This window comes from Lissotriton helveticus, chromosome 10, assembly GCF_964261635.1.
Source record: "Lissotriton helveticus chromosome 10, aLisHel1.1, whole genome shotgun sequence".
Classification (NCBI taxonomy): Eukaryota; Metazoa; Chordata; class Amphibia; order Caudata; family Salamandridae; genus Lissotriton; species Lissotriton helveticus.
The window spans coordinates 126,844,805-126,869,688 of record NC_136071.1 but is presented as its reverse complement, the minus strand read 5'-3'; the positions used below and the strand labels follow the sequence as shown (position 1 = coordinate 126,869,688).

The 24,884-nt window shown below is 42.2% G+C and overlaps 1 protein-coding gene across 1 annotated transcript in view; it reads right to left on the bottom strand.

The window, feature by feature from the left end:
• DNAAF5 (dynein axonemal assembly factor 5) overlaps positions 1-24,884 on the bottom strand; it is a 161,800-nt gene that overhangs the window by 121,330 nt on the left and 15,586 nt on the right. Inside the window, exons 3-4 of the mRNA XM_078664908.1 lie at positions 22,449-22,573; positions 4,844-4,962 (exon numbers count right to left, since the gene is read on the bottom strand). Coding sequence (XP_078521034.1) covers positions 4,844-4,962; positions 22,449-22,573 — 244 coding nt within the window. The remainder of the gene's footprint in view (positions 1-4,843; positions 4,963-22,448; positions 22,574-24,884) is intronic.

Below are 24,884 nucleotides of genomic sequence, written 5' to 3'. Positions count from 1 at the left end.
TGAATTGTCTTTTCCACTGACATCTCCTCATGTCTGGGAGGACTGATGCAGATAGTCTAACACTCAAAACCTAATACAAAAATGATATAAAATAAAAAAATACAAAGCATTCAAGAGGGATCGTTCCAACTACCTGTAGGAAGATTTTATCACTCAGGGAATGAGTGAGAACCAGGGACCTTCTAGCGTCTTCGATTCAGGCTATTATATTGAATCGTGACCTCCGCACTACTAGGGGCCTAATTATGAGTGGCTCGTTAAATTCCATCCTGTATGTAAACCCCTCTTTACTCACAAGACAAAGTTAGGAGTTTAGTTTTATGTAACACATCCGATAATTATTGGTTGCAATAAATAACCCAACAAGCACTGAATATCGGCAGGTCAAACCTGCTGACATTTAACAGAAGAAAGCATATGGTAATTGCCATATAATGAAGATTTTGGTGCGTTAAACACCAAAATCTGCATGTAATTCCCAATAAACGCATAATAAGTGTTATTTATCAGAACCTACAAATAACGTACGCCGTGGCATCTTTATTTATCCGCTTCCGTGCGTCCAACGGCCCCAGCCGTCTGACGTCACGGTGGGTGTGTGCGGAGGACGGCCGGGGGCGGTCCGAACCGCACACACGTGGAATTCTCCAGCACCTCAGGGGAATTCCGGGCGCAGCGAAGTGGTTATTAGAGGCGATACATAACACCCAACTTTAATCAGCCTCTAAGCCTTCCAACACTGGAGGATCCATCAACTGGATGGGCTTGAGATACTCACTCAAATATACCAGAAATGTGTACTTGATGGTTTCTTAACCACATGAGAGCATGGAATGGCAGGATCATTTTTTAAAAGGTCAGAAGTCAGCAGACCATGTTTGGGTGCGAGGAGTGTAAACATATTAACATGCTACTGAGGTCTTGGATGTACACATCAACTATTTGGAGTTTCTGCCAGGATATTTCACAGGCCAATGGCTTTGCAGAGAAAGAGGGAAGCTGTACATTATTTTACCCATATAACATATCACTGATGTGAAATACAAATACCAGTCATCCAGGAAGGACCAAGGCATTAGGTAATCTTGGTAGGTGAAGTTTGGCACCTTTTCCTTGAACAAAACATCTCCGTTCTGGATCAGTACACCTTTGTAGTAAACTCAAACTCATAATTGAGTGACTGGAGCTATCTAATGGATAAATCAACTACTGCTGGAGTTCTTCAGCTGGAGGAAAAATCAGAAAGTGAGGACGATCAATACACTCAGAAAGAAATGGAATTCAAGAAAAAGTTATGCATTTTAACCACTTGTAACAATTGCCAGAGTGGTCCTGCATGTCAGGAGTGAGGGAAGGAGGGTACTTGGTGCTGGTCACTCTGATGTGGTGGTCATAGGCAAGGTTTCCAGCTCTGTGAAATTTTGTTGAGATTTTTCAATGCTCCTTCCCCAGGATAAAAAATGTCCTGCAGAAGGCCTTATATAAACAGTATTCTTTCCTGGAGATAGCATACTTGATGGTATTGAGAATTTCAGGTTAGAATTGTTAATCCTTCGCCTTACAGTGGATTTTTCTTTAGGCGCCTTCAATCTGGCACTGGTTTTACACAAGATAAATATGGTTTCAACTTAGCAGGTCTGATCTTGAAATGTGTGGGAAGGGATAGCAACTCAATTCCAGTTATAGGTTATGGTCCTGCTAAGTCAATCTTTTGAAATAACCAGGCCGCTAGAAACCGGACTCTAGAGCCATCTTTGGGCAGACTTTTAAAAGGAATTAGGCATACTCAAGCTAAGCTTTCTCAATGTAATTACCTTCATATGTGGGATGTAAACATGGTCTTGGATATGTTAAACTGTTGGCTGCCCAACATGGACTGTTTAAAGTTGGCCCTTTTTGCTAAGCTGGAGGTGGTGCCATGTTTAGTTTCTTGTAAGCATCTTATGGGCCAACGATGGTGGAAGTTCACAATGGAAGGGGTGACACTTCATATAGGACCAAGATGGACATCAACAGCGTTTATGTAAATTTTCCAGACCACCCAAAACTGTGTGCGGTGAAATGCCTTGGAGTATGAGACTTAAAAGAGGGACGTAAAAGGAAACATGAGCGGCCAGCTCTTCTGCTCATAAGCAGCCAGTGTTTTATTCTCCTCTCCTCTCCTGTACTGAATCCCACAGAGTACATTGTTGAATCAGTAAACTGAAATCTGTACCTTCAGGTTCAGTGTGCATTCTGGCACGGACTAGCTTGTTTAAGCCAATTTCACACATGGTGATGGAGGTTAAGCTTTAAAAATGAATTGATATGTGTAACTCAAGAGCATCTACAACACCTTGGTGCAGACCACTCCGGGCCACCTACACTTAACTTGCACGTAACCACTTTCTTTTCACATTAAAAGTGTCCATTAGGCCCAGAAGTGCCACTACTTGTAGATCAGGAATCAAAACGAAGGAAAAAAACCTTACAGTGTATGTTATTCTGTTGGTAGGTACCTCTCAAAGCCTTGCAAGCACTGCCTAGGATACTTGGTGAGGCTCTCTCACTGCCAGATAAAGCTCTCTCGCCCCCAGATAAAGATTTAGAGCAATCCTTTTCACTTGTCTGGAAGATACGAGCAAAGTCTGAGCTACTTATAGCTGTCTCAACCCACTGCACTGTGCCAATGAACCACTGATCTAGACAGGCTGTTGATGCATCTTGGCTCATATTCCTCTCCAGCTAACATTGGTGGACTGACTGAGACAAGAGGCTACGTCTGAAGTAGTGCACACACCAGCAGACATTATTTATTTATCTAAGGATGTTTATGAATCACAGCTCCAACTCTGCAAGGAGCATTTTGGAGCTAGGTAAGCGCAGAAACAAACATGACCATAGCAGAATCATCTCTGGTCTAATGGCATGCACCTGAGCTTACTATTGTCACATACTATGGTTTTCCTACTCCTCCGAGGCAAGCATGCAGGAGCTGAAAGCAGAAACACAGAGGCATGGATGGCAAACAGAGTGAGTCAAGGGTAGAAGCAGCTATCTCTGGTTTACCCTTGCGACCCCGGGATCTGCCCGTGCTACCTTGATTCTCCAAGGTCATGAAAGGATGGACAGCAGGAACAGAGAGTAAACAGGCTCTATTTTTTTGCAGTTGTCACTCTTTGCCCTTCTGTCCAGCTAAGCCCTCAAAAAAGTAAAAAGTATATTTGCCGCTTTGCCAAAGGTAGGACAAAAGACCAACCCAGAAACACAAGATCCGCCTTGCGACGTCACAATGTCACACCAGTCAGTCATCTCTATACCATTCCCACAGAGCAGTACAATGAAAAGGATGGAAGTATGCAGTGGATTTCAGTTATCTTCCATTGTTCATGATACATTTTAGCACATTCATAAATGACACATTCATAAAAGACTATCTGTGTCCATGCGTCAGTTTCCAAGCTTGCTGCTGTTGCAAAATTCTTTAGTCCACAAACACATTGCAGGATAAACTAATACTACAAAGGAAGTCTGGATACCATTGAAAGACAGAAACAGTGTAGATGGAGTAAGTTTCTTTCACAGGTGGTACCAGTACCACTAGTCTGTGCCTGGAATGCAGGTTGTATGAGTTGCCAGAGAAGCTAGGCTATACTAAGATCCTATATATTATGAAGAGACTATAAGAGATAAAGAGGGTGTTCTGAACACAATACTTGGACAAGGAAGCAATGTTCTTGATTTGTGTTTCGAACAAGACTGGCACACGTTGCTCCAAAATGGAATGAAAAATAGAATCTTCCAGTGAAATACTTTCCTATAACACCACGGTTTACCAGCTGCGTCAGTGACTCATCTCTCCTCGTACTACACTACATCTGGATGCCAACCTTGTTGCAGTTTTCTAATGTGAAGATATGACAACCCGGTGTAAAAGGATTCACAAATAGTGACAAACAATAGTTTCCCTTTTACATGCCCTTAAATATCAAAACAAACAACAAATTCCACACTAGACGTTTAAAAACACAACTCAATCAAAATTCTTCAATATTTGTTAAGTGTCCAGATAAGATGTTTATAAGAAAGTTAAAAGGAAAATCAAACACTGCACAATACTACACTGGATTTGAACTAGACCAAACTTCTCCAATGTGTAGCTCGCGAGCAACTGGAAGTTCTTCAGCAACCTGTAAGTATCACTGCTATGTGCCACCCACTACTAAATGAGAAGCTTTTGCTTGGTTGAAATATTTAGTTTACCAAAATCGAGAGTGTGTATTTGAGGCGAAAATGTCTGTGTTTTCAGAACTCATGAGCTGATGTTTGGAGGAACATGGCTACATTTCCAAAATATATTTAAAATTGATATTTGAGTGATAAGTAAGGTGACATTGTGGAGACTTGTACTTAATATTATGTTGGTGCCAGGGGCACTGTAGCATTGGCTGTTATGTATTACCCATTTAGTGGCATTCCAAATAGGCAAGCCATTTTTTTACAATATTACTGGCAACGCTGCCTGGTGCAGTTATGTGATCACTACTAGGAATCTTGCATATGGGCCACTAATGTAATCTTGACTGACGTGATCACTAATATTATTAGTAGCTTGGAATAATTTTCAATGAACATGACTAACTCTTGTTATAAAAAAAGTTTGCAGACCCCTGAACCAACTGAATAAATGTATTTCACAGTAGGTATCTGGTGCAACGTCTACAAATGATGAAACGTTTCTATAATCTGACAGGAAAACTAATGGAATGTATAATTGACCATAAGTACCGTGCAGAAATAGTGAGGACCATTAGCAGCCCAAGTAATAGTTTGTTTCCTATGAATATTACATTGCAATTCCTACCTCCTTCAGGATAGCATGGGCCAGGAGAACTGTAAAAGTCAAGTTTGTCCTTCAGATCTTCCTCATTTTCTTGCTGCCACTTCAGGCCAATCTTCTCCCAGTAATTTGCTGCCAACTGTCTACAGTCAAAACAGAGAGGTAAACACAGTTTTTGTGTGTGCAGATCAGGAAATGCTGATGCATCAAATACAGCCAATTTAACGCCAAAGAAAATCTTTGTCACAAGTAGGATATACAAAAAAATAATTTCTAAAGATACACCAATCTCTAAAGGCCAAATACAGACCGTGATGTGGCTCCAACTTAATCACTGTTGTACAAAACATTTAGCTGACCCGTGCTCAAGAAAACCAAGTTAAGCAAATGGAACATCTTTGGATATCCTGGGGTAACTTACCTCATTTTTTTCTTTAGGTCTCGCTGGCGTTGCAGCGCGAAGCGCTGCCGCCAACGAGACTTATAGCCGCCTTCATCCCTGTCAAGGGAGTAACAGCTGTGAACGAGCCCGATACAGACCTGGGCACCAGCCGACCCAGGTCTGTGAACGTGCTTCAAGGTTGAGCAGCTTGTGCACGTTTGTTGGACGTCAGGCACCGCAGACCAATTATCCCAGCATAAAACTCTACTTCCCGAGGCCCACAAGACCAATTATCCCAGCAGGAGTCTCCACTTCCTCAGGCGCTGCAACAATTATCACAGCATGAGACCCACTTATCACAGCATGTCAACAGGCGCCTCAGGCTGCTGGAGCACTCAACTATAATTAATGCACAGTTGAGTGCTCCAGCAGTGTGGGGGCCTCTCTGCATGCTGTGATAATTATCACTTTGGGGCCTCATGCTGTGATAATTAGGGCAGCATGCTCTATTTGCAGCACTGAACATTTTCAAAGAAGGCGAAGCAGCGACATTCATTGGAGACACTCACCCTCATGCCCTCACCCCCTCACTCGCCCTCACCCCCTCACACCCCCTGACCCCTCACACACCTCCTCACCCTCACACCCCCTCACTCACACACCCTCACCCTCACCCTCACACACCCTCACTCACCCTCTCACCCTCACACACCCTCTTACCCTCACACCCCCTCACACCCTCTGACCCCCTCACACCCTCACACCCCCTCACCTTCACACCCCCTCACCCTCACTCACCCCCTCACCCCCCTCACCCTCACACTGCCTCACCCTCACACCCCCTCACACCCCTCACCCTCACACCCCTCACCCTCACACCCTCACACACTCTCACCCTCACACACTCTCACCCTCACACACTCTCACCCTCACACACTCTCACCCTCACACACTCTCACCCTCACACACTCACCCTCACACACTCTCACCCTCACACCCCTCACATACCCTCACACACCCTCACCCACCCTCACCCACCCTCACCCACCCTCACCCTCACACCCCCTCACCCTCACACCCTCTCACCCTCACACACCCTCACCCCCCTCACACACACTCACACACACACCCTCACATACCCTTACCAGCATAGCATAACAAAACATAGCATAGCATAACGAAACACAGCATAGCATAGCATAACAAACAAAAGCATAGGATAGCAAAAGCACAGCATAACAAAACAAAGCATAGGATAGCAAAACACAACAAAACATAGCATAGCAAAACACAACAAAGCATAGCACAACAAAACACCATAGCATAACAAAACAAAGCATAGCAAAACAAAGCATATCATAGTAAAACAACAAAACATAGCATAACATAACACAACAAAACATAGCAGAACAAAACATAGCATAACAAAACATAGCATAACAAATCGTAGCATAACAAAACATAGCATAACAAAACATAGCATAACAAAACATAGCATAACAAAACATAGCATAACACAGCAAAACATAGAATAGCATTACAAAACAAACCATAACATAAAGAATAGCAAAACAAAACATAGCATAGTAAAACAAAACAAACCATAGCATAACATAACAAAGAATAGCAAAACAAAACATAGCATAGTAAAACAAAACATAGCATAGCAAAACATAGCATATCATAGTAAAACAACAAAATATAGCATAACATAACACAACAAACCATAGCAGAACAAAACATAGCAGAACCAAACAAAGCATAACAAAACATAGCATAACAAATCATAGCATAACAAAATATAGCATAACAAAACATAGCATAACACAGCAAAACATAGAATAGCATAACAAAACAAACCATAGCATAACATAGAATAGCATAACAAAACAAAACATAACATAACAAAGAATAGCAAAACAAAACATAGCATAGTAAAACAAAACAAACCATAGCATAGCATAACATAACACAACAAAACAGCAGAACATAACAAAACATAGCAAAACAAAGCATAGGATAGCATAGCAAAACATAGCATAACATAACTTAAAACGAAACATAGCATAGCAAAACATAGAATAGTATAGCATGGCAAAACATAGAATAGCATAACAAAACACAACAAAACAGCAGAACATAACAAAACATAGCAAAACAAAGCATAGGATAGCAAAACAAAACATAGCATAGCAAAACATAGCATATCATAGTAAAACAACAAAACATAGCATAGCAAAACACAGCAAAGCATAACACAGCAAAGCATAGGATAGCAAAACACAGCAAAGCATAGGATAGCAAAACACAGCAAAGCATAGGATAGCAAAACACAGCAAAGCATAGGATAGCAAAACACAGCAAAGCATAGGATAGCAAAACACAGCAAAGCATAGGATAGCAAAACACAGCAAAGCATAGGATAGCAAAACACAGCGCAACATAGCGCATAACATAGCGCAACATAGCGCATAACATAGCGCATAACATAGCGCATAACATAGCGCATAACATAGCGCATAACATAGCGCATAACATAGCGCATAACATAGCGCATAACATAGCGCATAACATAGCGCATAACATAGCGCAGCGCATAGCGCATAACATAGCGCATAACATAGCGCATAACATAGCGCATAACATAGCGCATAACATAGCGCATAACATAGCGCATAGCGCAGAACATAGCGCATAGCGCAGAACATAGCGCATAGCGCAGAACATAGCGCAGAACATAGCGCATAGCGCAGAACATAGCGCATAGCGCAGAACATAGCGCATAGCGCATAGCGCAGAACATAGCGCAGAACATAGCGCATAGCGCAGAACATAGCGCATAGCGCAGAACATAGCGCATAACATAGCGCATAACATAGCGCATAACATAGCGCATAACATAGCGCATAACATAGCGCATAGCGCATAGCATAGCGCATAACATAGCGCATAGCGCATAGCATAGCGCATAACATAGCGCATAGCATAGCGCATAACATAGCGCATAACATAGCGCATAGCGCATAACATACATAGCGCATAACATAGCGCATAACATAGCGCATAACATAGCGCATAGCGCATAACATAGCGCATAGCATAGCGCATAGCATAGCGCATAGCATAGCGCATAGCATAGCGCATAACAGCGCATAGCATAGCGCATAACATAGCGCATAGCGCATAACATAGCGCATAGCGCATAACATAGCGCATAACATAGCGCAGCGCATAGCGCATAGCATAGCACATAACAGCGCATAACATAGCGCAGCGCATAGCACATAACATAGCGCAGCGCATAGCACATAACATAGCGCATAACATAGCGCATAGCATAGCTCATAGCATAGCGCATAACATAGCGCACAACATAGCGCATAGCGCATAACATAGTGCATAGCGCATAACATAGCGCACAACATAGCGCATAGCGCATAACATAGTGCATAGCGCACAACATAGCGCACAACATAGCGCATAGCGCATAACATAGCGCACAACATAGCGCATAGCGCATAACATAGCGCCCAACATAACGCATAGCGCATAACATAGCGCATAACATAACGCATAGCGCATAACATAGCGCATAACATAACGCATAGCGCATAACATAGCGCATAACATAGCGCATAACATAGCGCATAACATAACGCATAGCGCATAACATAGCGCATAACATAGCGCATAGCGCATAACCTAACCTAACCAAGCATGGAGCATAACCTAACCTAACCAAGCATGGAGCATAACCTAGCCAAGCATGGAGCATAACCTAGCCAAGCATGGAGCATAGCCTAACCAAGCATGGAGCATAGCCTAACCAAGCATAGAGCATAGCCTAACCAAGCATAGAGCATAGCCTAACCAAGCATAGAGCATAGCCTAACCAAGCATAGAGCATAGCCTAACCAAGCATAGAGCATAGCCTAACCAAGCATAGAGCATAGCCTAACCAAGCATAGAGCATAGCCTAACCAAGCATAGAGCATAGCCTAACCAAGCATAGAGCATAGCCTAACCAAGCATAGAGCATAGCCTAACCAAGCATAGAGCATAGCCTAACCAAGCATAGAGCATAGCCTAACCAAGCATAGAGCATAGCCTAACCAAGCATAGAGCATAGCCTAACCAAGCATAGAGCATAGCCTAACCAAGCATAGAGCATAGCCTAACCAAGCATAGAGCATAGCCTAACCAAGCATAGAGCATAGCCTAACCAAGCATAGCCTAACCAAGCATAGAGCATAGCCTAACCAAGCATAGAGCATAGCCTAACCGAGCATAGCCTAACCAAGCATAGAGCATAGCCTAACCAAGCATAGAGCATAGCCTAACCAAGCATAGAGCATAGCCTAACCAAGCATAGAGCATAGCCTAACCAAGCATAGAGCATAGCCTAACCAAGCATAGAGCATAGCCTAACCAAGCATAGAGCATAGCCTAACCAAGCATAGAGCATAGCCTAACCAAGCATAGAGCATAGCCTAACCAAGCATAGAGCATAGCCTAACCAAGCATAGCATAGCTTAACATAACAAAACATAGCATAACATAACAAAACATAGCATAACAAAACATAGCATAACAAAACATAGCATAACAAAACAAAACATATCATAGCCTAGCAAAACATAGCATAGCATACCAAACACAACAAAACATAGCATAGCATAACAAAACATAGCAAAACAAAGCATAACACACACCACACACACACACACAACCACGCACACACAACCACAACCACACACAACTATCTATCTATCTATCGCCCTCACTCTGTCTATCTATCTATCTATCGCCCTCACTCTATCTGTCTATCTATCTAATCGCCCTCACTCTATCTATCGCCCTCACTCTATCTATCGCCCTCACTCTATCTATCGCCCTCACTCTATCTATCGCCCTCACTCTATCTATCGCCCTCACTCTATCTATCGCCCTCACTCTATCTATCGCCCTCACTCTATCTATCGCCCTCATTCTATCTATCGATCGCCCTCACTCTATCGCCCTAACTCTATCTATCTATCGCCCTCACTCTATCGCCCTCACTCTATCTATCGCCCTCACTCTATCTATCGGCCCCACTCTATCTATCGCCCTCACTCTATCTAACGCCCTCACTCTATCTAACGCCCTCACTCTATCTAACGCCCTCACTCTATCTAACGCCCTCACTCTATCTAACGCCCTCACTCTATCTATCGCCCTCACTCTATCTATCGCCCTCACTCTATCTATCGCCCTCACTCTATCTTGCTATTGCCCTCACTCTATCTTGCTATTGCCCTCACTCTATCTATCTTGCTATTGCCCTCACTCTATCTATCTTGCTATTGCCCTCACTATGTATCTATCGCCCTCACTCTATCCATCTCCCTCTATCTATCTATCTATCTATCTATCTATCTATCTAACACCCTCACTCTATCTAACACCCTCACTCTATCTAACACCCTCACTCTATCTAACACCCTCACTCTATCTAACACCCTCACTCTATCTAACACCCTCACTCTATCTAACACCCTCACTCTATCTAACACCCTCACTCTATCTATTGCCCTCACTCTATCTATTGCCCTCACTCTATCTATTGCCCTCACTCTATCTATCGCCCTCACTCTATCTATCGCCCTCACTCTATCTATCTATCCCACTCACTCTATCTATCGCATCACCACAGCATCACTTAGCACCACCACAGCATCACTAAGGGGCACAACAACATCACTATGCGCTACCACAGGATCATTGAATGCCACAGCATCACTAGTCGCCACTACAACATCACTCAGCGCCACCACAGCATCAATCTGTGCAACCATTCAACAACAACTGGGTCAAGTATGATCTCTCAATGTTCCAAGCTTTATTACAAATGTCACAAAAAGAGGTTAGCCGCATGCGTGCGGGCGGAATTCCGCCCGTACGCTGGGTTTTTAAAAATCGCACTTTACGTCATGAGCGTGCGAGGAGGCTACGCCATGACGAGCCCAGCTCGTCATGAGCGTCGAAGGGGTTAGTATTTCACTTCTGTTCTTGGATTTTCGTCACAATAAAATACACTGAACATATTCTTCACAAAAGTTATTTACAAAAGTTTAAGCTATTGCTATTATAAATTACAATAACTTTTATTTAAGTATTAATTATTTAAAAAATTCAAAGCCATTGTTATTTGTAATATCAATACATCTAAGTCACGTGAATACAACACATATTGCATTACAAATGCTATAGGTGTCACAAGTTATAACTATTGGCATTGTAAATGACAAAGCTATTATTTTTGCTATTTTCAAAACCAACACATATATAAAAAATGTGTCATTTACAATACCAATAGCTCAAACTTTCCTAATGCGAGACCTTATGCATTGCAAATGCTTGTTGCACATGCCTCTTTGAAATAACTCTGGAATCACAAATTTAGTTCCAATTAATTCTCTGAAAGAAAAGTTCAGAGGACCGCACAAACACAGGATTTATGTAAAAACTGATGCTAGTTGAAGTATTCACACATCAAGATCTTTACCTCCTGATTTAACATCTATGCATGTTAAACATTTATCTGATACTTAATTATTTTATTTACATTGCATTTCTATAGTGTAATCGAGTGTATTACATATAAGTTTTATGGTATTTTGTTTTATATTTGTCTGTATTTATCCATATTTGTTTTCTGCCATTTCATTGGTATTGATCCATATTTCTTTTTTGTTTTGAGAATAAATGGAGTCGTAAAATGGTATATTTCCACATATATTTAACTGATACACATGACCTCATACTTTGATGCCTGTCATGTTTAACAAATTAAGCAGGCAAATACACAAAATACTACTCCGACAGGTCAATATTAGCATTATATACAAATGTCTGTAAACATAAACCTGTATTTAAGGGAACCTCATCCTGTTTTTAAATCCCCATGGCATCTATCTGCTTAGCAGTTGGTCTGGAAATCATAAAAACAAGGAGAGTGACTCACAACAAGCATCATTTTCTGTTTTTAAAAATAAATTGACAGGAAATAGATTGTTTTCTGTCTGTGTTGATCTGTAAAAAAAAAAAATCAGTAAAAAAGGAAATCTAGAAGCCTTTAATACATGTTATTTTTCCTGCTTATACATGATAAGCTTAAAACTTCACACACAAATGTACCAAATGGTGCCATAGATCAGAACGGAAGGCTGAGGTGGGCCTAGTGAGAGATATGGGGGATCTTGTGTAGAATCATTTCTTCTAGTACGACATATACCGTACATTCGAAACAAACCAGTTTGGGAAGTTATGGCTTTTGTGTAAGGTGTTGTAAAATCTTGGTTCCTTAAGGTGGAGTAACTTACCTTGAAGGTTTTTAATTAGGGTATTATATTTCTGAATGTGCAAACTAGGTTTCTCTAGTTGCACAACGCATTTATTACAAACTCCTTAATAAGAAAATAAGTCACTTTACGCCATGGCTAACTATTTTAAATATTCAGTATATACAATTTCCAGTGAGATCCACTACCAGATCATATTTACTGTGGAAATAATAGTTGGCAGCAACCACCTTTCTAATATTCTTAGTAAATATACTTTTGATTTGCACTACACTTTGCTCCAAAGCTACAATACAGTTCAAATCAAAATGATACTTATTAAGAACATTAGAAAGAGTATCCTTCCATTGTGGAAGTCTGCAGATATACACTTGCTATTAGTTAATGACCAAGCAATGAAGGAGACACAATACAATAATGAAATAAACTGAACGTACTGAGAGTTACTGCAATTAAAACTAATCTATTCAGCACAAAACACAAAAAAACTGCATGTGACTGAAAGAGAAATTAGTTTCTCAGTGCAGCAGTAAAAGAATGGACTGCACATTGCAAGAACAAGAAATGGACTGCTCAATGCTACAAACAGAAAAGGGCGGTTCACTACAGACCTAAATGGACTTTTGGATGCAATATGAAATAGATTATTCCACACACATTGCTAAGGATTCACACTTCTGCTTTAATATTCATAATGACTGACATGTTGTTGATAATAATAAGCGTTTGATATTGACCTGCATGCACTCTCTCAAGACTTTCAGGACTAAGCTTCTTCCTCCTAGGCTCCTTTCCCTCTCGCATGTAATTTTTTCACGTTTACCTGAGGAGAACAGCAGTTTCTAGGTACAACCAATGCTGGGGCTACTATATATGAAGCCATATAGTCTTGCTTCACTCTTAAATACAGAATCCAGGAGCAAATCCAGCTGGAGGCAACTCTGTACATCTTTAAGTAACACAATTAGAATGTCACTCTGAAACAAAGCGGTAGAATGACTAGCAAATGATCACAGAGAACCTTGGGACTAGGAGGACTGGCACAGCGGTAGAAGGAATCGGATACAGTCAAGTATACAAGCGTAGTGTGGGTTGGAGACGGCCAGGTTCAAGTTCCCCATATGATAGCATCATCTTTTCTAAGGTTCACCACTTGGTAATCAGTTTCTAACTATGGAGTCTCAGACGCCAGGTAACTAAAGGATATATCAGACCACCACCAAAACAAAATTAAATAAATATCTTCTGTGCACACATCCAATATCCAGCTTGTAGGGAAGAATCACAGGACAAGAGCAATCGGATACTGATACATTCCAACAGAAACTCCCAACCTGCAGTACAATCTCCACTTGAATGAACTTCAATATTGTATGAAATTTTCAGCTGCATGAGTGAGAACTTCAAGGAACACAAGAGTACAAAAAGGTGACCGCATTAGTTCAGGAACTAAACGAAGTTTGGTCCTTTACAAATGGAGGGTTTGGGGGCGTGGCCAGGGTGGAGATTCTCCAAGACGGGTCTCCTCTGAGCTCTGCAATCTGAGTCCCAAATTACCACTTAAATGTTAGCTTAACCAGCAGGACCAGTGAGCATAAGCTCCACATTCTGGCCTGACAGCGAGAGGAGTGAAGGCACCGACTTGCCGCCGTCGGCTTCTCCCAAATTTAGGCCAAACCGGGTGCTACGAGGCCGAGACCAAGAAGGCGGCAGCTTCTTCTCCAACACTGCCTTATAGCGTCTGAAATCATCGCCTTAAGTTTCAGACACCAGTTAATTCCGACCCAAGTGCTCCAAGAGGCTGTATGAATCCCAGGGTGTCCCAAGATCAAATAACAGATGGCAATCAGAACGATGAGGAGCATGTGGGCACTGCTCTGTGGGCCTCCCCTGATTCTAGTGTGACGGTGGATGTCGATGAGACAACACCCTGTCAACCCAATTACCAGATGGAAACAACGCGAGGCCTCCGCTGCCACAAACTCACTTCCACCGCCTGGTGGAGGAACAGCTTTGCCGCAACTACAGCAAAGGCACAAAAGGTCTATTTCCTATCATGCTGCCATTGTGCCCTTCACCCCTGCCAACATTGTGACAATTGCATAGGCGGAATCACTAGGCTCCCCCCCCAGGGTTCTCGACCCACACGGGCTTTTGACCCACACAGGCTTTGAAGCAGACACCCTAGGGGTTCAGGGACGGCTCCCTGTCACTAGCAAAGGAAGACCCCAAAGTCCAGAACCTTGAGGGGTTGGAGCAGGCCTAGGAGTGCAGGCACCCGAGGACAGATTACACTCGCAAAGGTATCTCCCCTGACCAGTTTGCGCCCCAGCCTGGATAAGAAAAAGGACTGGTGGTCTTCGTCAAGCTGCACACTGCTCTCCTGGGTACACCAGATGCAGTTGGTAGCATGAGAGGGGAACACTTTGCAGGTTGTAGTCTATGAGAGAGTGACGGGAGGCATTCCTGACAACTGCCCTGCCCTCACAAATGTGTTGTACTGAAGTACCACAGTGGCGTCCCAGGGCCCTGCAATGGCCGCCACCGACCTAGTGGCCGACATCTCCTGCCTGTCAATCATGTTGCATGCATCTTTAAAGCGCAGACCATAACGGCCAAACGAACAAAGACACCTCGATTCTCCTCCATAAGAAACTTGATTCAGAAATTCAATGCCTCACAACCGCAAAGAGGGAGCTCCCAAACTTTGCCACTCAAGTCACACAAGAGCCCAGATCCTCGTACGCCAGCTACCCAAAAGGGTATCCAGACACTGCTAATAGAATTTCGTAAGGACATAACGTCTCTCCGCCACAAAATCATTAGAGCCCTGACCGACCCGACCACACTACACCAAACCGACTCGTGTTTAGAACATGTAGAAACCACAGTGGTGGACCAGACCAATGAGCATATTGATCGCACTAGCTGTACAATATTAGGATTAAGGACAATGTATCAACAATCACCACAGACTTGGAGGCCAATATTCATAACCTATTCATCGCCCAAAGGAGTTCCGTTTTTCCAAGATCGCACTTACAGGGTTAATTCCACTTATCAATAACAAAGCAATTTCCCTCCCAATGTACTCACCAGAGTTCACTACTTCCACATAAAGGAAACATTCTTAATTGCCGCTCACCAATGGGAGCCTGTAGCTTTCCAAGGGGACACTATCCTACTTTCCCAGATATCTCAGTCCAAACACTGGCGTAACAGAAGGACTTTCGCTAAATTACCCAACATCTCCAAAAGGAAATGATCCCTTATCATTTGGAGTGGTTCCTCTTTAGGCTCCTTTCCTTCTATAAAGAGAAGGGCCATGTGTTAGAGGCACGAGAGATCTTTGCCATTCCTTCGTTTCATCATCGCAACAAGCATAAGATCCTGCCCACAACAACCTGATGGACCAGGGTGGCGGCTGGTGCTTCCATTCTGCATGTTCACAGGAAGATTCAGAAACCTCGATGCCAGGAGGAAAAGGAGCGCAGTCTGTCGTCATCAGTGGGAGATGTTCTACCCTGGGTGTTAGACCTGGCAGCGTTAGGGTGGTCTTACCCCAAACCTTTTGCCTGCATACCTCCTCTTTTGCCAATTCTTTTGTTGGCCTTAGAACTGAACATTTTACCACTGCTGACCAGTGCTAAGGTGCATGTGCTTCCCTAAACATGGTTGGCGCATACACAAATGGCATATTTAATTTACTTGTAAGTCCCTTACAAATTCATATACCATATACCCAGGGTCTGTAATTTAAATGCTACAAGTGAGCCTGCAACACCGATTGTGCCATCCACATCAGTAGCCCTGTAAAGCTGCATCAGGCTTGCCAATGCAGAGTCTGTGTGTGACGTTTTACTTCCACTTCAACTTGGCATTTAAAACCCTTTGCCAAGCCTTAAACTCACCTTTTATTATACATAGGTCACCCTTAAGGTAGACCCTGGGTAACTCGCAGGGCAGGGTGCTGTGTAAGTAAAAGGTAGGAAATGTACTTTTAGGTTTTGCATGTCCTGGTAGTGAAAAACTACTAAATTCATTTTTCACTATTGTGAGACCTACTCCTCTCATAGGTTAACACTGATCATTTCTTAATACACTCTTAAGCTGTAATTCTTGATTGAAAAGAGTAGATGTCTCATGTTTTATATCTTTTTAATGGTAATGATAAACCATCTTTACTGATAAAGTTGGAGTTAACATAACCATTTTAGAAATGCCACTTTGAGAAAGTGGGCATTTGTATTCTCTTACTGCTCTATGTGCCTGCAGCCTGTCTTCAATACACGTCTGGGGTGGGTAACAGCTTCACTTTATGCATTCCCTCTAGACAGCCACAAACACAGGAAGGTTAGGTGCGTCTGTCCACTCGTATGCATTTTGATGCCTCTTCCTGGGCAGGAAAGGAGGGAGGAGCGGACAGTTGCACCTCAATAGGTAGTGTCCTGTTCCCACACAAAGGGCTGACTACCCTCCACTGATAGTATGGAGCCAGGGATGGGAAGAAAGGACCTTTGTACACTTCAAAGGCACAATTGGGTGTAAGTAATAGGTGTCACATCCCACCAGATCAGACACTTCTGGACCTACAACTGGACTGTCAGAAGAACTGCTGTGCTGCATAATGGACTGACATTCTGCTGGACTGCCGACCTGGAAGGCTTGCTTTTCTGCTGTGCTGACCTGCTGACTGCTGCTCTCTAACCTTGCTGAGGAGAGCTGGACTCTGCCTCCCAACTGAAGTGACCTCTAAGGGCTTGATGGCTTACCCTCTGTTGCTCAAGACTCAGGCCTATCAAAGTCTCTACCCCTGCACCAGAGAAATTGACGCATCTCCAGTCTTCACTGTTGCAGGAGAAGAATCAGCGCATCATACTCGGAACCACTGCATCCCGTCTGGAACCAGACCTTCGGAACAAATGCATCACCGCCGCCGCATGGAGAAGACAGACGCATCGCCCCTACAGTGTGGATTAAGCAGGCGCATCATCTTCGTAACCACTGCATCACTCAACGGACCCGAAGCATCACCACCACTGTGCAAAGAAAAATCGATGCATCACCTCGACTCCGGACTCGACATTGATGCATCTCGTTCTTGCGACCAGGATCAAGGTACTCTTTTCACTGGGCCTGAGTGGCTCTTGTCCCCGGTCTGCGCTCCATCCTGGTTAGTTTGAACTGCTGACTTTGCCCCAGTCCAGCACAACCAGGTAAGCTTCCCAGGCGCTTATTGATTCTAAGCAGAGGCAGTGTTTTTTTTGCACAAAAACTTTAGACATTGCCTCTTTAGATAAGCCTGACAGCTTTGTGCCAAGCTACCAGAGGTTGAGCACAGGTTATCTTTTAGTGTGTATCTGGCTTACCCCACTAGAGTGGTGGTCCCTACTTGGACAAGGTACATACCTCTGCCAACTAGAGACCCCATTTCTAACACTGAGTAAAACTACCAGAACTTTGCCATTAACAATCATAAGAATACCAAAACCTAACGAACAGAATATCTGTCAAGCTGGTAACAGTTTTCCTATAGTCAAAGCACAAGGGAGAGGGGCTCACACAAAAGATATAGGAACAATACCTCAATTCCTTACTTTATTCTTTCTGGTTCATGTCCACTAAAAATGATAAGATTGAGACAAATATCTCAACTTTGTTTCAGGTCATGACCCGTTCCCAGTTTATCCCACTGTTATTCTATTTCGGTTTTAAAACGTTGCCACCATTTTTCCAACACACAAAAACAAAAATGAAGGTCACTACAGGTAACTGCAAGAAAGTTACTGACTATACTCTCTACCACCCTAACACACTGCACAACACCCCATTCACTACCATGACACCCCTAAAGATAGTCTTTCGCTATGTGCAAGGCCTTACACTCCAATCAAGCGGCAAGAACTTTTGCTATGGCTCAAACAGAAAGAGGTAGATTTTGCACTACTTCAAGAGACCCTTCTTCTTAATGCAGACACTAAACGGGCTTCATTGTTATTTGTACCCCATATAATTCCACAGTTCATACATCCGTAAAACACGAAGGGTGGCAATACTCATACAGAGAGACCTAACTTTCCAACTCAACAATACATACAAAGATCAAGAGCGTCGCCAAAATGGATATATGCTGTAAATTGGGCGTGTCCCCACTGACTATTATTTCTCTCTGTGGTCCCAAAGAGTATAAATAGAATTTTTATGCTGATCTTTTTCCTAGAATCTCTCCTGTTGCCTCAGGCATCATTATGGAGGGGGGAGATTATAATGCCTTAATGAACCTTGTGGACGTTTGGCATCACTACCATAATGGCGAGAAAGATTGTATGTATTATTCCAACATCCATACAGTTACTCACAACTTGATTATTTCCTAACTTCTAAGAGACTGCTGTCCAGACGGATAGATTTTACTTATGATTTCAAACCACTGTCCGATCATGCCCCAATATGGCTGCTGGTGAGCCCTCTAACACCTCAGAAAGTCTTGCCACGGCCATGGATAATAAACGAAATAACACCGAGAGATCCAACCCGTAGAGAATGTATCAAGGACACAATCGAACATTATTTTTCAGAAAAAGACAATGATGAAGTAACCCCCTTTATCCTTTGGGATGCAGGTAAAGCAGTACTTTGGGGTGAACTAATGTCCCTTACAGCCATGTTCGAACGCCTAGCCAAACAACACAAAGCAGACTTAGAACTGCAACTATCTCAGGCCAAGGTGGGATTTGCCAGAACCATGAGAGACTTCCAAAGATTTAGAGGGGGAACTTGAACAAATACAAATGAAGGAAGCAGCCAAGATATTACTCTATATTAATCAACCTGATCACGAAAAGGGCGATAAGGCAGATAGGCTACTAGCATATAAACGTAGACTGTCCACAGAGCCATATAAAAGCAATTGAAAATGAGAAGGCCAGATGGTCCAGGAAACACAAGAGATTCTATCTGTTTTCCAGTGATATTACACAACCCTATTCCACTACCAGGGGACTAGACAAGTAAGTACAGGATGAATATCTCCGAGATTATACGGCCCGCACTTGGAGGCAGAAATGCATGTCTTAGTGGAGGACATCTCAATTAATGAAGCGAGTGAGGCAATCAAACTTTTACCCCCCACAAATCCCCAGGCCCGACCATTATACTGCCTCTTTACAAGGCCTATGCCTCCCTATTAATCAAACCCATTATAGAAGTTCCTAAATATTTTCTACCAATCATTTTCTAACCGGGGTGGTGACGAATACTATATTGGGATCTCACCTCAGTCTTCTCCTGAAACCCAACAAAGTTCATACACTATGCACATCATACAGACGGAACGCCGTTTTAAACTGTGATGTGAAAATATTCATGTCAATTTTAGTTAACAGCCTACACTATATTTGGCCTCACCCTGTCTCTGTTTAACAGTCAGACTTTATTAAGAATAGGCAAGCAAATAATAATGTCAGACTGGTGGATCTAATGCATGCTGCCAAGAGATGGAACCAGCAGATGACACTTTTATCACTAGAGGCAGAGAAGGCCTTAAACAGGGTGGATTGACCATATATATCGAAGTTGCTCGATGAAATCCACATTGTCCCCAAGATGAAAGCCATGAATTCAGGTGAACGACCAAAAACCGACCACCAAAATTAAGATTAGGGACTACACACCAGAGATTCCTTTGTCTAGAGGAACGAGACAGGGGTGCCTCCTATCCACTCTTAATATTTGCATTATCCGGTGAACCACTTGTAGCTAGTATTCAGAGAAGCCCCATAATCCACAGACTGACGGTGGGAAATAAGGAGCATAAACACACCTTATTTGCAAATGCCTTTGCTTTGTGATCAACCTAGAATGTATGATGCATTAAGAGTGGAACTGTGCTGCTTTGCACAAGTGTCTGGCTTCAAAATTAATCATTCCAAATGGCAAAGCATGGGAGTGGCAAACTCACACAACCACTTACGAGAGCCAACCATGGGGGATTCACATAAACTGAAACAACTATTAAATAGATAGAGGTCAATCTACCATTTCACACTCAGGCATTGTCTGAGAGCAACATCCACCCACTAATCACTGCACTATTTAAAGCCCTATATCAGTGGGTCAAACTTGAAATCTCTTGGTTGAGTAGGCTGAACGGTCTAAAAATTAATTTCATGTCACGCTTAGTCTATACATTACAAACACTTCTCCCCACAATACCTAAAACAACATTTTTTTTATTTGACAAAAGTTGCTCAACTTTACATGGCAAGGCAAGTTCCCAAGAGTGGCATGCACGAACCTCTCACGCCTCCTAGACAAGGGAGGTTTAGGATTCCCCGACATAATATCCTACACTTTAGAGACCCTGATACGTCTGTCCCTGGACTGGAATTATAAGCCAGAGAGCAAACCCTGGATACAAGTAGAACAAACATTCTCGGCCTTTCCATTAAAGGTGTATTATGGCCACCCTGCAAGATGAGGCAAATAATATTCCACAAACAAGCATTTTCTTCTTACCCCTTTCCTTTGACCCCTGCGGATTAAAAGCCAAGACTTTCCTGCAGGCATGACAGATCCGAGGTTTCACACCTGGAACATCCATCCTCCTGAAGGGCTTCTTGGACTGATGATCGAGAATATAACAGACCTAATTGAAAAATGTAGTCTGGACAGACGCAACGTCTATAGGCTCCCACAGGCCTTCCATTGGGTCGGGAGGAGGCATATCCAAGAAACGGTGTCTAGAGATGTGTCACCTATAGAATACCTTTTCAGCAACAAAATCAGACGGGGTATTTCCAGGCTTTACTGCTATATTCTTGTGCTTATTCCTCATTATAATCATGTCTATATTACCCAATGGGAGAGAGACTTGAGGACCGAAATCTCTCAGGCTTGGGAGACTACTTGGAAGAGGGTTGCAAAGTCTTCAAAGGCATAGGTCACATGGCGAATACATATAATATACTAACCCGGGGGTACCTCAGCAGAGCATAATTGAATAAAATATTTGGCAGCCTCGACTTATGTTGGAACGGTTGTGGTGAACAAGCCACCTCCTCTGCACCTGGTTGTCATACCCTCACATTCAGTGCTTCTGGCAAGAGGTTATTTTACAAATACAAGATATAACAAATGTTACCTTAACCTAAGACCCACTCCTCATAATCTTAGGAGATTCTAGAGCATAGGGTGTTTCCAACAACCACCCAAATAGGAATATTGCTTTGCCACTTATTTTTAGCTGCTTGCGTAAGCAGTGCCTAGATATTGACACACTCCAACCTGTGGTGGGGAAAAATATGGACCTTTTACGGCATGGAAAAACTTTTCGCACTAATCCATGATCGAGTCCACAAACTCGAGAAAACATGTCGACCATTTATCACTCACATGAAAAGAGAACAAAGAGAGAGTATGTGGCATCCTTATGACAATGTCTAGGACTCGGGGCTGCTCTGGTATTTGTAATATAGCGTCCTCTGAATATGATAACCAGACAAACCCTAGCACCTGAGAAAGCCATGCATGACGCAAATTGACCAACATTTGTAACCTCGCAAATATCCAACACAATGTGACTCAGTCATGTCAAAATCTATACACTTTTTTCTCTTTTTCTTACTGATTATTTCGTTTTCTTGTACCTGTAAAATGTACACAGTGATGAATTGCATCTCCCATGTGTGCATTACCCATCCGCAATAAGCCATAAAATAAAGCTGTAAAACAAATGGAGAGACTGCTTTGTGTATCTGCGCTCTATGCCAGCATGATTAGTAGATGGAATAAAGGACTTTTGACAACTCTACTTTCAGGTTTTTTTCTGAGACAGCAAGTTTACTTCCTAAAACATTCAGCATGAAAAAGGATTTTGCAAATTGTATAAAACTTCACTGGTTACCTAATGTCTGGCATTTCATCACTGAAACAACTCAAGAGGAGGGGGATGAGCTTGTGAAAGTATGAATATCTGTCTCTTAGCTCCAAGAGCCAGTTTCCAACGACGTGCATGACTGCTTGCCGCACCTAGTGAAAAATGGAACAATGAAGAATATTGGTACAAATTACAGCTGAGTAACAATGCAATAGGAAAACATTAATCGGCTGAAAGGCAGATATATTGTAGAATAGACATTTGAAATTGAAACAGCTGAAACCGTTGCCAAGTAATACATGAATATTACCATTAATTGTGATTTGTGTGCCTGTTGAGAACATCTTGAAATTATCTTTACTTCCAGTTCCAACTCTAAATCAGATTTGTTGTCATAAAATTATGCTTTTTTCATTATTTTTCAGGTTTGCTCCGAAAAATGTTATTGACCCGTCCAATGGGCTAGGTGAATACTAATGTATTTCTGGCTGCAATAGTCTGCCACAAAAACTGGTAAAATACACTGCAACTCACCCACAAAATTATTCATAACCATGAGTACAAAATATTTCTATTTTGCCACACACTAAGTGTCCCTTGTTAATAATGAAATAATCAAGGGGTCTCAACCCTTTCCTGTAATAAGAGCTACTTCTGATCAGTGAAAATCGTCGTGAGCTATTGTAGGCCAAATAACTTGCACATTGTTACCAGACACCCCTCGCTCAGCTTCATGGACTTTAAACCTAACGTCCTTGGTGCCCAATCCTGTGGTTTGAACAAAATACTGTGACTAGGGGTACTATGATATGGCTGCCATGTGCGTCAGTGAGTGCATGGTCTGTGGGGATGTATGAACGTGTGAGAATGAATGGGATTTATGTGTATGTGTGACTGAGAGCCTGTGTCGTATGTACTTGCAGCCCAGGATATACCTTTCGCTACATGTTGCACCATTACATGTACAACACCAACAAACAACCATTTTAATTTTTATTTTTTTTTAAATGGGAGAAATGTAAAGTGCAGTAAAATGTTCTTAATAAGGAGCATTTTTCTGCACTAGATCGAAATATTTTCTTCATTTTCCATTTCCCCCATTTTAAAAACGGCTGTATTTTTAAGTTGTAAAAATGACAGTGTATCTACCAGCCACTACGACGAGCAAGATGCCTGCTGTGTGTAAATGCGAAACTTTAAAATCGGAGAAAATTAAACTGAAGAGTTAACTTTACGTTCATATACATTACATAAAACTCATCATTTTCTCCATTGTCACAGTGTCTTTACAAACAGTAGGTGTATTACTCCCAGTGGCCTGTAGACATGGTGCTATATTTATAACAGGGGAATACAGTCATCTGTCTAGGTGTGAAGAATTTAAAGTGAAGAAACATGCTTCATAAAACATTAGGACTTAAGGGTCTTAACTTAAAGTGGAGAAAAGACAATGTTTAATGGAAACATTTTTCCTCACTTTAAATGTTTCCCATTTAAAAGAAAATTACTATTTTTCAGTGATAAATAAGGCACGGTGTCTAGCAGCCAATGGACTAAGGTGCCAGTTGACACTTTGGATTGGGGAAACATTTAATTGATCTTTAAGTTAACTCTTCATTTTAATTTTCTCTCATTTAAAAGCATTCAGAAATATAATTTTCTTGTTATGCTCCAATATTGAGTTGAGAACGACTTATTTAAGAGTTAAATGCCTCAGTGCTTCAGTTTTGAACCTCTGTGACCCACAATGGTCTTAAATCTGAGTGGAGCACTGCTCATTCTCAGACTCTGCTGTCTACATCCTTATAATAATGTAAAATAAATATAGCCTTTCCTTAAGTTTAAAAGGAGTCACAACCCTTATTTGTTGCAGTTGTTAGTTAAAAATCAACTCAAGACAGGGAGCTACTCTGAAGGTTTCTGTGGGCTACTGGTAGCTCGCGATCGACTGGTTGGAGACACCTGGAATAATCTGTCAGTAGGGTAGATTGAAGAGCCCACCCTAGGCAGAATGTCATACTGCTACTCATCCAACCAGATTGTTCACAGCTATTAGTGCAGCTGGCCACATTTCTACGAACTTTCTAAAACTTGAAAGGGAGCTTCATTTCACTTTCTACCACTCAAACTGTTGGCATCAGTTGTGTTTCCAGCTGACTTTTACTGGCTAAATGAGCCATTACTGAGGTTTCCACTGAAACACAAAACAATAACATACAACTGGAAAAGTAGCTATCAGGAAATGATGCACACATTTTCACTGGCAAAAGAAGCAACAAAGCAGGAGGTATCTTGCAAAGGAGACGGTTTGCTCTCCCTACCACCAATTTGTTGGCATAAATTGCGTTTCCCCCTGCTTTTCAACATTAAAACTTATGTGACAGTAAAGAATAATTACAATTTCACCCAAAAAAGTTTGTCTACAACAACTACTTGTTTCATCTGCATTTTATCATCACTGAG